The sequence below is a fragment of the Phaethon lepturus genome, unplaced genomic scaffold, assembly GCF_000687285.1.
Source record: "Phaethon lepturus isolate BGI_N335 unplaced genomic scaffold, ASM68728v1 scaffold16072, whole genome shotgun sequence".
NCBI lineage: Eukaryota > Metazoa > Chordata > Aves > Phaethontiformes > Phaethontidae > Phaethon > Phaethon lepturus.
Window position 1 is genome coordinate 36,738 of NW_010521438.1, and position 13,606 is coordinate 50,343.

The 13,606-nt window shown below is 39.3% G+C and overlaps 1 protein-coding gene across 1 annotated transcript in view; it reads right to left on the minus strand.

Moving 5' to 3' along the window:
• CLIP1 (CAP-GLY domain containing linker protein 1) overlaps positions 1–4,792 on the minus strand; it is a gene marked incomplete at its 3' end in the record, with an annotated part of 40,718 nt that extends 35,926 nt beyond the window's left edge. Inside the window, exons 1-2 of the mRNA XM_010281523.1 lie at positions 4,699–4,792; positions 3,633–4,201 (exon numbers count right to left, since the gene is read on the minus strand). Of these exons, the coding sequence (XP_010279825.1) occupies positions 3,633–4,201; positions 4,699–4,792 (663 nt within the window). The remainder of the gene's footprint in view (positions 1–3,632; positions 4,202–4,698) is intronic.
• Between the last annotated feature and the right edge of the window lie 8,814 nt (positions 4,793–13,606).

The following is a 13,606-nucleotide window of genomic DNA, read 5'->3' on the forward strand; positions in this document are numbered from 1 at the left end:
TTTGCGGTGGAATTTCTTTCCTCTGACAAGCACCTGAATGAGTGTCCCAAACGCTTAGTTTGTATGTAACCACTAGTCTTCCTAAAGTTATCTGAATTAAGGAAAGATCCTGTAGGACCCCTGTCTTTGTATCCAAATAAATCAGGGATATGTACATTGGAAGCTTCCCTTATTACTAAATCCATACATCTTTTGAAGACATTGGTTCTCCCATAGAAGTCTGGGGGGACTCTACGTACGGGACCATGTAGCATTAGGTAATTCTAACCGTAAGTGCACAAAAGACTGGTGAAACGACTGAAGAGCAAGGGAACAAGAAAATAAGCTGAAACATTTTTGTCTATCCACACGAAACAATACAGACCATGTACTACAGCTTTAATCATCTCTTCAACATTTCTTTGCACGTACAACCTTTAATCAACGCACCTCATCCCAGCACCACTGGCTGTGAGCATCTGATGCAGGAGTTTGCTGTGACAGAATGCAGAAGCAACTGTGAAGAGTTTACAGTACTATTCCTCTAAATGCAAAGAGGCTAACATCTCAGTAGGGACTGAGAAATGTTCCAATAAAGCTGAGCTGTTGGGAAACGTCAGGCTGTCAAGCCTGAAATGCTTTGAACCCAACTTTTTAGGTTCAAAAAGCTTCTGTCAATTTTACATTTGTGTAACGCGTGAAAAGACATGGAGGCGAGATGTGAATTGGTAAACGCATTTCTCTGGCATTTAAACATTTGTCAGAATAGCCTCTTGTTTCTTAATAACCCAGACTGGGCAGAAAAAAACCCAGCTGTATGATTTTGCCTTTTTTTTGAAGGTATCATCCAAAACCAGCCAATTGCCAACAACAACAAAAATAAACATATTCAAGGTAACATGTATTAAGCACATTTTAAAATCAAAGTTAGAAGAAAAAATTTAACAGATTGAAATATTCCAGCGTAACGCTCCACACCCTAAGACCACACACAAAGATCAACAAAGTTGAGCCACATCTGAAGTCCATTCTAGAACGTAATCTTAGCTGATGAGCTGTGTCTTCCCATCTATGAATTTGCCCTTAAGGACATACTTTTCCAGTTAAGCATTTTAATAAGACTCCCAAATGAGCTTTTGTCTATCATGAATTCATTGTTCTGCTGAACTGCAATTCTTTGCTGCTGGAGGCTCACCGTTTTCAAAATGTAACTCTCAGCATTTGTTTTCCCCATATATCCATAATCATCACGGCACTATTACTAAGAACCTTCACAAAGTATTCAATTGCAGTCACTCCGAGCTGCAGGAATTGATGAATGTGGGCAGCATTTAGTCGCTACAGAGCTGGTATGGTCAGAACGGAGCGTGTCTCAGGGCTATGATGCTACATTGTCAGTTAGCAGGGAAATTCTGTGCTGAGGTGGGAAGTACAAACTCCATCAAAGGCTCTCATCCTCTTGTGTAACGTGTTACTGAAAAGTTACCGCTGTCAGTATAAACAAAAAACAAATGACATGCTGTGGAGCAGTCCAGCTGCATTTGTACCTTTGATGGAGATGGAATGGCTAGGCAAGCTACCGTAAGTGACAGAGAAAAAAAAAAAATTAACAGATGAATGGATTATTTAGCCAAGTTTACTATCATTTGCACTGACCCGGAGATTTAAGATATTTACATGTGAATTATTGTTAGACATGACATCAGCAGAGTCTGGGATATACTACAAAAAATTAGCATGGGACCCCAAAGGGTTAAAAACAAGCAGACAAGAATCCAGTCCATTTAACATTCATATTCCTATGCATACACTGTCTCAGACTGGCATATCATATAATCTTGGGTTGGAAGGGACCTCTTAAGGTCATCTAGTCCAACCCCGCTGCACTGAGCAAGGACGCCTTCAACTAGACCAGGTTGCCCAGAGCCCCGTCCAGCCTGACCTTGAATATAAATTACAGATATGCATCACTGACATGCCGTGCTAGGAACTGCCCCAAAACCTCAAACTACAATTTGGTGATTCAACAGGAAGACTTAAGGCAAACAGAGGAAGTAGGGAGGATGAATACTTAACAAACAGAATTTGTGACCTTATTACTATCAAACTGTGGCACTTGGGACATGCTTCTCCTGTAATTTCACTAATAAGATACAGGGAAGTTAAAGCGATGCCTTCATAGGCATCAGAGATTTTTCTCACACAAAGAGGACATTCCAGAAGATCTCCCAATGATCCTGGAGAAAAAGGCAAACAAGTGGTTTAAAAAAAACAACGCTGACTGGAAGACGACAGGGCTGTAGTCTCTGACAGAAATAGCTAGGGATGAACGGTAAATCTTTTGTTTCCATTGCCACTGCAAGAAAACACATCTCAGCCCAACTTTAGCTGTCTGCCAAACCCTGCCCTCACTTCACCTTAGTCTCCTTCACACGTTCTTCAATTCGGCCCTATGTTTTAAGCTCTCTTTACACAGAAAGAAGAGTCAAATTCTTCCTTAAAAAAATAAAAAATAAAATTAAAGTATCAATCCACCTTCAATACAAAATCATTATCTGGTGGGGCAGTGCAGGAGAAACAATAAAATCCATGAGACTTTTCTACACAAGGTTCTCACAGGAAGCCCAGAAATGCTTTCTATGCCAGGGCATTCGTTCCTCTCCTTGTTTTTACCTAATGGAAATTTAAAAAATTATATTGCAAATAAAAAGAGATTGTATCAAAATAACAGTAAGACAATTCTTCAGCTTCATGACACACACAAATAATTCAAAGTTAAAATCAGATTTGTGATAGTAGATCTGGTGGACATACAAATATCATTCTGGTTATATTTGAAGGCTACATACATCGTCTTTAAATAAAGAATCCAGTGTAAACAATGTATCACCAGCTTTCCACTGCCTTTTCAAGCAAAGGCTAGCATTTCAAGGCAAAGTTTCCCACTTTTCTTCGTAGGTGTACGTCAAATCAGTTATCAAAAATGACCCTTGCTCTATTAAATTGATTGAAATATAAAAGGTATACAACATAATCCTTTTTTATTAAATGTTCAAACTAAAAAAACTTAACTCCCTTTTAAAAAAGTGAAATGATACATCAGCAGAAGCATTTACGGTTCTGAATTTAGGAAGGGCAGCCAAGTAACATGGCACATCACCAACAGAACACGTAATTCCTGGGTGATCAGTGGCATTATGTGACTGCTTCTGTTGCTGCCTGTCACTGCTCAGGGGAACAATCAATTATTGAACAGTTAGCTTCTAAAGACACAGCCCTGGAATATGGCAAAAGAACTGCATGACATCTCACAAGCTCATTTTTTATTTAGCGTGACTGTAGCTCTTGAAGTTATGGAAAGACAAACTACAAATATGTTGTTAAAGACCGAAGGTTTTTTTTAAGCACTGGCAAAACATAATAGGTTAAAAACTGCCAAACTACCCATTTTATCTTGGTAATGCAAAGATCTCCCTACAGTATGCAAAACTGCATGCAAAGAGCTTGTCTGCAGGAAACACCCAATGAAAAGAAAGCTAGAGCATAAATTTACATTACCTTGACCAAGGAAATAGTAGAAAAGTTTTCAGTATTAGCAGAAGTTAGAATTCATCAATCAAAAAGCAGATACAGAGGCTGCAGAGGAACCTTACCAGAACTCGGTCGCCAATTTTGAGCTCCCTTTCTCCTTTCTTTAGTGATCCAGCTTCAGAAAGATTTGATACAGATTCACTTGCAGTTTTTGAAAGATTGCTAATGTGAGAAGGAGTTGAATGTTCCTTAGCAGCAAGTGGTGAAGTTTTCTGTGGAATTCCTGAAGGAGGAAGTGCAGCAGTGGATGAAGACACCATGCTAGCAGCTGACGTGGAAGTTGGTGACGTAGTTCTAGAAGCATGAGCTGTCTGCGTACCGTTGGCTTCATCTTCCGTCAGCACTTTTCTTGTCAATTTTGATGGTCTTGTAAATATTCCCCTCAAGGGTTCACACTGGAAATAGCGAACTCCAGCCACAGAGCCATCATTCTTACCAATTGGTTCATCTAGAACAATCCCTGCCCACTGTCCTGGAGCAAACTGTGTTTCGCCAAGGAACTGAATAAAGCCAGGTTTATTTCCATTGACCCAAACACGCTCCCCAACTCTGAAATCATCCACAAACTCTTCATGTGCGTCTGCAGTGGTTGAGCTTGAGGTCTTTTCACTGGAAGCTTTTTCTGCTGGAGCTAGAATCAAGTACAATGAGAAAAAGCAACAGGAATCAAATAGGCCAATATTGCAGAGAGCATCACCACTTGGTTTCAAGGTAACAAACATCTGAAGAAGCATGACTTCTAAAAGGAAGAGCACAATTCCAAATTGTCTTACTTAACAAAGACACTGTAATCTCTGGAATACAATAATTCAAAGTCTAAGGACAGAGACATTGGATGCATTTAATGTAGGTTTTGGTAAAGATCTTGTAAAGACAACAAGCCTTACCTCAAAACCTACCCAATCATTTTTATCACAATAAGGTTTCTTCAAGGAAAACTGCTTGATCACATCCAATTAATAATTCCAGATATTTTGCATGTTGTACACATCTTTTTTGTTTAGATCAGAAATACAAGCAAAAATACCTTGACGTAAATAGTAAAAATAGTGTGTACTCATAGTCTTCAAGGTACTTCTTGTCAGAAGGTGAATAAAGGAAAAGTTAAGATATTTAAACATTCCTCACCAGCTGCAACAGATGCAGGTGTTTTCAGCAGTGTACTCCCATGCTTGATGGTCTTCGAAGGAGCCTTAAGTCCACTTGGTTTTAACATACTCATCTTTTTGCAATACCAGTGTTAATCCTCTTCGTCTGTAGCAACTATCTTTTTCCAAACATGGATAAAATATATTATTCTAGTTTTTCCAACTCTGGAATAAACCTGTATATAAAAATATTAGACATGAAACAAAAATCAGTATTTCAACTCCTGCAGAAGAAATTTCTACATATATACACACATAGTCTGTGTATGAAATGCGTGATAAAAGATGCTTTACAATAACAACCAGAAGCATTTCCCAGGATAGCATTTCCAACTCCTCACCTTTTGAAAGCCATCTCCTATTAAAAGACACCAAACCTGAACCTAAAACATCAAAATAACTCACTTCAGTAAATGCTGCTGTATTCATCTTGAGCTTTAAACTAGAAGGCTATTTTGAGAAAGAAAAACAAAGCCCTTAACAGCATTACTAACATTACACAGAGATATAACTGCTCTGCACACCCTACTGTTTTCAGCCACATTTTTCAAGTGTTGCAACATCCCAGCAAAAACAGCTCGAGACTCGAGAACCAACTGCAAGAGAAATCAAGAGAACCAGGAATTTCAGGACAAAAAGAATGAAGTTTTTAAGAGAGACTGGAGCTGGAAAACTAAAACTGGTCGACAGTGAGATGATGACAACTAAAAAGTAAACATCCACCTCAGCTGTATGCGATCTTTTAGATCACAAGATACACTGGCTCCCAGTCCCCACCACAGTGCCCCAGCCACACTCCTCTGGAAAGAGGAGGGACTCTTCCCCACGTTGCTAGGATAGAGCACTGCTCCGACTTGGAAGCCAGCTGTAAGCTTTTCGGAGAACTATTTCATGAGGGTTTTGCCACCGGAGGCATCTTCCTTGCGATTACAAAAGCTTTAGAAAGGCTTTTTCATCTATAATGAAAAATCTTCTTTTTTTCCCCCCGTAGGATATGAACTCAAAGCCAAATTGTAAGGCGACTGGTCTCCCCTCATCTTCAAAAACATCAACTGTTCTGCATGAACAAAACTTATTTGCCAAGTCTCATCTATAAGGCACTGCCAGAACAGCTACGCCCAATTCAAAAAAAAGCCAAACTGCACGCACATAAATAAACACCTAAAAAAAAAAAAAAGGGAAACGTAGGCATGTAGCAACAGACTGTTTGCTCAGAACACGACAAACAAGGTCTCAGTCCTGCCGTTCGCTCAGCATTTCGGCCCCAGCGGGCACACGCGCACGGGCAGAAAGCGGCAGGCTCGCCCAAGGCGCGCGTCCTGGGCTCCAGCGCGTCGGAAGGCGAAGCCAACGCTAGCGAAGGAGAGGCTGCTACGCTACAGGCAGGCCAAAGAGACAAGCCGACCGTGTCTTTCACCTACCCGGGTTAAGTTTTACCTCTCATGGATTATTAACAGCCAACGCGTTAGCGCTCCTAAAAATCAATTCACTGTCGGGGGGGTGGGGGGGAAGCGTCAGGCACACTGCTTTGTGAACCTCAACAACCACGCGCAACATTCCTTCTGCAGTTTCAGGAGCAGCCATGCCAAATTCAAGCCGTCTGCAAAATGTTATACTTTGAAAAGCATTAATTACCACCTTGGCTGTACGGTGCTTGTCTACAATTCAAGTTACGCCCCACGAAAACTCTGAAGCAGCGCTGTGAAGACGCTGAACAGTTTTTCTGGCGTTGCCAGAAGTACGTCACCCACCCATCTGCAGCGTTGTAACAGCTGAAGAGAAAGTTTCTCTATCGGTTTCGCAAGACTTATGCCAGTTTACTATTAATTTTTAAGTGGGAGCTTTCATTGTCATCAACACGAAAGCAGGGTTAGCCCTCTAAAATCAAAGCAGAAGGACAGGCATGACTAAGCCATCAGAGCAGCGGGAGGCACACGGCTGTACAGAAGAACAACTAAAGGATCGCATAAAACGTCACTTTGGACACAGCAGCAACACTGTTGGGTTTTTTCCCCTCTTCTACTACACACCTGCCCTCCCTGCTAAACCCAAGTGCATCATATTTCTTCACATTTTGTTCTAGAAATCTTCTAAAACTGCACTTTGCTCTTACATGCCAAGGACTTGAAAAGCCTTCCTCCCGTGCTACCCACCTATTCTTCCTCACCCTGCAGGCCCTGTTCCCTCCCCTCCAATGCCCCAATCTCCGTGCACGCCGCCGTTACTTTCCTCAACCCAGCAAAGTCCATGGAATGCGAAAAAATGTACCCGATAAAGAAGGATTTGGTACAAATGCAGAAATGCAAGAAATTATCAAGATCAGTTCTTTTTAGTTCACAGTCTTCTCTGTCAGTGCCGAAGACCAAACTTGGGGAAACTCAGCAACCTCATTTGGGTCAAAGTCAAGTCCTCCTTGAGAAAGAGTGCCTCCTAAACCAGGAAGCTAGAAGCTGTCTTACAGTATTCCGCCGTTCTTTTCCATATACCTTTTTTGCCCCCAAAGAGCATTCCAGCACCACACAGGTAGTAAACATCTGTATTATGCAAGGACAGGTATATTAAAAGAAAAAAAACACTAAACTACCCCCCAAAATTACATTTTGCCAGTTTCAAATATTTTTTATTAATAGATGTTTAACGAACCTCTGCTCAACAGAAAGTCAGAATGTTCTAATATTGTATTTCTTGGCTCAGGGTACTCATTCATATTTTAATCTTGCTCTCCACAGTCACGGGTTATGTATTTGCTGTGTCATTTGCTTTCTCAATATACAAGCCTTCAACTAGGCCAGAAGTAACACAATCTCTTGTGCCCTGGTTTCAGAGTTACTGCAATTGTAGCTTAATTAAAAAAAAAAAACCCTGCTAAAATACAGGCAACACATTTGGGTAAATTACTGCCTTATTGCAATAGCGAAAATGCAAATTTCGGTCTTAGAAAGAGACAGGACCTTCACAGTAGCATTTCCTAATACAATTCACAAAAAACCCTGAAAGCATGTAAATTTGCATCAAGGGAGTTTAAGCATTATGCACTCCAGCATTTCCTAACAGGCTCCAGCCGTCAATTACTTCATTTCAGTTCTCGTAAGAGAGCAGCTAGCTACTTGTCTCCATTTGCTGTAAGTTTCTCAAAAGATCATAACAAGAACCTGAGGAAATGCCCAGAAAGAGTCTGATAATATGTACCATTAAAGTGTTCAGAAAGCCACGAGTTCTCATAAAAAAAGAGATTTTAAACACAAGCTTTACACTTGTGCCATTACTGGGAAACATATGACTTCATACAAAATGAAAATGCATTACATTCTCGAACGAATTGCAATTTGTGTGTGTCTGTGTGTGTGTTGAATACTAAAAATTTTCAAATGCAGACATGAATGCTTGCATTGACCCTTTTAGCTGATTAATAACATCCTTATTCTTCTTATTTACCTTTCACAGACCTCGAACTAGTGCAAGGATCAAAGCAATCCACGAGCAACAGAAAAGAAATCCTACTAATCTGATAATAGACACGAATCCTGTTGGCAAGGCGAGATTAAAAATAAATAAAGTAAAATTTAACCACATAACCCTGAATTAAAAACGCCAAGTATTTTCCAACTGTCAAACAAGGAATTCCCATAATAAAAAGAGAACAGCTGTCCACCACTGTTTCTTTCAAGACTGCATTTTCAAGAACTAATACTCGAAAAAGAACGAGAACACAACTAAATAAGACGACAGGGAAAACAGTTAAAGCCTCAGCTCCCTCCACTTAAGAACCCTACAGTCGCGACAAGAATAGAACAGTACCAACAGCTCTTTAAGCTCAGTTGGCATCTGACAAGCGTGCTGCCACCACCACACTCTCCTTCCTCAGGAGAGGTAGTGCCAACATTGAAAGTAAAATGCTTCAGCTGATAAAACATCTGAAACAGTGACGTGGCAGTTTAAGGAAGGAACGTTTGCTAACATCACTACTCACGACTACCATGGAGCAGACGCAGTGTTTCCATGGAGAAAGGCAAGTTGTCTGTCCATTTGGTACGAAACAAAGAGGACGTTCTAGAATAGAGCGGCATAATGTTTGAGTTGACTCAAAACAGACTGCAATAATCTCCGTCTTCCGCACGCAGACACACGCGGGCTGACTGCCTGTGCTGTACTTCGAGGCTGGAACACTACTCTCATGGCTTATTTGTATAAGTGAAACAATTATTTTAATCAATGATCATGCGCTATCGGTCATACACGAGTTCTTCAAAACATTTAAAATTAAAAAGTTTAATATTAAACTTAGTTAACACCATTAAGAGACTAAATACTGTTGGAAAATGCCTCTCAATGCCAACACATTTCTAAGCTCGAAAGAGAGACCACTTCAATTTGTTAATTCTGCCAAGCATACCAGGGCTTTGCAAAATACATACAAACATTAAGACTAACAAATACAGAGTAAATTATTCTGAAAGGATTGTGTAGAATAGGTAACTCTGCTGAAAATCTCACAGGTATCTGTGACCAGAGAAGATCATGGGCAAATCCTGTGGCAGTCAACTGGTAGGTATCTAGAAAACAAATTCTGGCCATACCATGAAGAAAATGTAACATGTAAAAAATCAATCAGAAAATCCCTTCTGTAGAAAAGTGATATGGAAAATATATTTCAAAGACCACCACAAACCAGTAACTTCACCTTCCTCAGAGAAAAACAAACTCACCACATGAAGCACTATGTTTGAAATAACAGCCTGAACAGCATTTTTTTAAATATCTCTTTCATACTCTTGATGTTCATACCACTACTACCAAGCTTCATTCCTCAAATATCCTGACAATGGTTTATAGACAGTAACTTGGAATTTTGAAACTGGAAAGTTTTCTTTTCTGGTCCATGAGTTACTCAGAGTGCTCAGACCCTTCACAGTTACAAATGCTTACAGCTCCTAAAATTATTGCAGTATTAAACTTCAAAGCGTATAAGCATCTTCTGTACGATTCAGATCTAATTCCTATTACAGCTCTAAAAGTTGTATTTGTGGTCTCCTAGGCTGGTATTACATTTCTGTCAAAAGTGAGTATATATATTTCCAAAAAAACTTCAAATAATGCCTTTAGGTGAATTTGTTGGCTTTTGCAATTCATACACAATTTAAATATATAACCACCTTTCAGCTTTGAACAGAAGAAATGTCTTTGCATTGCACTGCTGTTTGCTTCTTCCTACCTCTTTAAGAATATTTCTCGCTGTGCAAGAATGTGCCAGATCAGAGAGACCAACTTCTGGAAGGTTCAGATAGGAACGAGATTAATTCATCCACAGAAAGTGCACAAACTGACCAGACTGGGACATACCCACCTGAAAAAATTCCAGATGAGGTAGACACAGCAGAGGGATAAACTGCAGAAAGCAAATAGCTTCACACATCCTCCCTAAACAGCATTTCCTACTGCCACCACCTTGTTTTGTTTCCAAGAAGGAACACAAGTATAGTCCTCCACTACCACATATTATGCAGCCAGATTTCTCATGTTTTGGAAAACCGCAATGTCAGCACGCCTGGAGTGTGAAAGATGAGCCGCGCCCAGGAACAACAGTCTTCCTCAACATGATGCTCCTCTGCCTCGTTCTGCGTCTAGTGGAGGTATTTCATACTGGGCAACCGAAAAGATTGAATCACTGTTTTGCAAGTGTTGGATTACATTGACAATGAAATAATTTCACAGCACACAATGTCCATTGTAAATGTCACACGAAGCTTCAAAGTCCGTTCTGTAACGATTACAAGTAGTTAAACCAAAAGGATGGATTTGGAAGCCTTCACACATTGACTTTTCAGAATTTCTCTTGTAATGATGCAGCACACTTCATATTCCTAGCCACTTACTACTTAAATACAACTATTTTGGAGCTCTGAGTTCACATCAAGGTATCTCTGCATTTAGCCACTGAAGCCCGTTACTGAAATGGTAAGTGAACTTCACTCTGAGCCTAACGCTCATGACTTAGTGCAAATTCAGCACGTTTTGTCAGCTCCAAAGCATTTACTGGATGAGTAGCAAGTTCAGAGAGAAACAAGCCAGAAAGCACCGTAGGCATTAGATAATTTGCTGTTTGTGACTTGCTCTGTTATGATGGTACTGATGTAACAGCCTCTGTAGTAGTCACTGTTAAAACGAACTGATAACCTGAATGATGCTCAAGAATTTAACTGCACTGTTCGGTAATTAGAGACTCGGGGACTAGAGAAGCATCTTCAGGTATCATTTAAGTTGAAATTAATAGAAGTTAAGAAAGAAGTTATATGTAAAACAGAAAATAAACAGAGTGAAGAATTTAAGATTTCCATAGAATAAGGATTGGCATTTGGAGTCTACACTTGATTACTCATTCAACACGTAGCAATTAGAAGAAAAAAGCATTAAAAAAAAAAGACTTCAGTTTTGTTTTGTCTCCCCAAAGCCACAGATTTTGATGTCAATTAATCAAGCAATATGATGATCTGAAAATATTCTTCAGGTACATGACTACCGTAACAAAAGACACCAAGATAATATGGCTCATTTAATTCAATGTTTATCATGCTAAATGCCATCAGATCACACTTACTTGGCTTACCACATGCTCTGCTGGTACGTGCCTACCAAACCAGTGTTTTGTATCTCACTTTTAAAGGTAGAGAAAATTTTGCAATTAAAACTCAGCTGATCAGATGGCATAAAAGAAAAAAGGAATCCCATCCTTTCTCTCAAATCTGTTGTTTGCAGATACTGGTATAGGATATAAAAATTTAGTAAGAAAATAAGCAAGAATGTCCCCTAGTTTATATAGGATTATTCTTCTTATGACATTCTACTTCAGCTCATTCCAGCCCAATCCAATATACCCAGCATACGAATTCTAGAGAGGTATATCCTTTACAAAGGCAAACACTCACCTTGAATGAATGACAAAGCCTCAGTTTCTCATACATAAATATGAACTTTATAAAGGACAGATTCTTGAAGAAGTGCACCTCTGTTTATTTTAACTAGGCATAATGATTAAACTAATGGAATGAAAGCAACCCTCTGCTCTTCTGAAGTGCCTTCAAAGTCGCTACCAGGACTATACCAGGAAATCACTGTTGCATGTAAGTTTTAGTATGTCTTTTGTCTAACTCAAAATACATTTTACTTTTGCCATCATAAAAGCACAAACCCAAAAGCTTGTAGTAAGTTGGGAAGTATGCCCACTGGTATGACACAGCTCTTTTGACAGGGTCATTGATTTGATGAACATAACTTGAAACGAAGAGTGGCTGACAAATTACTCAAACTGAATCACATCTATACGATCACTAGCAGATAGCCTGAAAAATCTTTCAACTCTATTTTAGAGGGCATTTGTTTACATAAACATTACTTAGTCTGAAGCAACTAGTATCTTCAGTGAAACAAAGACACCCAGAGGATATTCAAAACAGTCCCAACACTGTAATGCAAACACTATGCCTTGTCATCACTCGTCCCACTATCAAGCAACCATCACACCACAGTATAAGGACATCCCCATAAATAGCTACTGGTTTTCTGTAGCTTCAAAGAGTGAATCTCTGTTTCCTGAAGAACTCAGAAGACACTCCTACTTTATTGTGCGCTACAAGGGGCTGAGGAAGAACAAAATTTGCTGTTTGGGAATCAGTCCAAACACCCCTCATGAAGGACACGGCTAATCTAGAGCTCGGTCGGCAACTTTAGAGTTGTTTCTTAACTGAGAGAGAGAGTCGACTCTGTATTTCTACATCCTGCAGATGACCTGAACTGTTTTCCATGCGAGTTCACAGATCCATAGCATATTCAGGACCAAAGACTTTTAGATTATCTTTCAACATCAGGGCTTTTGCTGCCATACAAATCTGTGTTTCTCCTTTGATTTTGAACCTGATGGGTAATTTCAACTACATAAAATAAAAGACAGGAAATTTGTGAAAACAAATACTGCATTCTTACAAGTTTCATAGAAGTAGGTCAACCGGTAGGAGGGAGACTTGTGTTCAAATAGTCTTGAGTTTCTCCCAATGACTTTAGATCAGATCAATTAATTTCTAAAGCAAAACGGAAAAGCCAAAGTATTGCCATCAAGACACTTGGTACCAGCAGGTTATCAGCATATTTGGAGATAACATAAAATTTGAATATAATATAGTTAGGAAGGCAACCATTATGAGACGCAAATCCACTGAAAATTAGAGCGTTTTAGTGACACTGCTAAATCGGCAAGTGAAACACATGGCTGTTTTTCTACCTTGGAAAGTGCAGGATATTAACTGCAAACTGGATAAACAGGATTCTTTCTGCATGTGCTTGGGAAAGAGAAAAGGCAGGGCAAATTCCTGTAACTAAGAAATTGTACTAAGAACAAGATGAATCAGATCAAAGATAGTAAGAGGCTTAGGATCTCAAACCATCAGTCAGATATTACAGCAGTACTATGAGAAAGGCAATTCATTAAAGCTTCTGCTCTGCTTATGGATTTTAATTCCGCATCAAGGACATTTTGAGTCACCTCATCTTACCATTCTATAACTTGCTATGCTCATTCAGATTCCTAAATGCCTTCAGACTCTTGTTAAAAAATACCATTGAAACACAAAGAATTAGACTGCTGAATATGAAGCACAAATAAGAGAGGGTGTCTGTAACAGCAGAAATTTATTTTGGGCTAGCAACATGATGAGTATTTTTTCCTCAATCTATGTTGCTATTTCTAAACACAGTCTGTTCAATTTTTTAAAAAAGATTCCCATCTTTAATTAATAAGGAAGATATGATAACTGTTAAAAAGATGTAAAAAAAAACCCACAGAAAATATGATGCAAACACTAACACTTCAAGTTGCCACTGTACACATGCATTAAAAA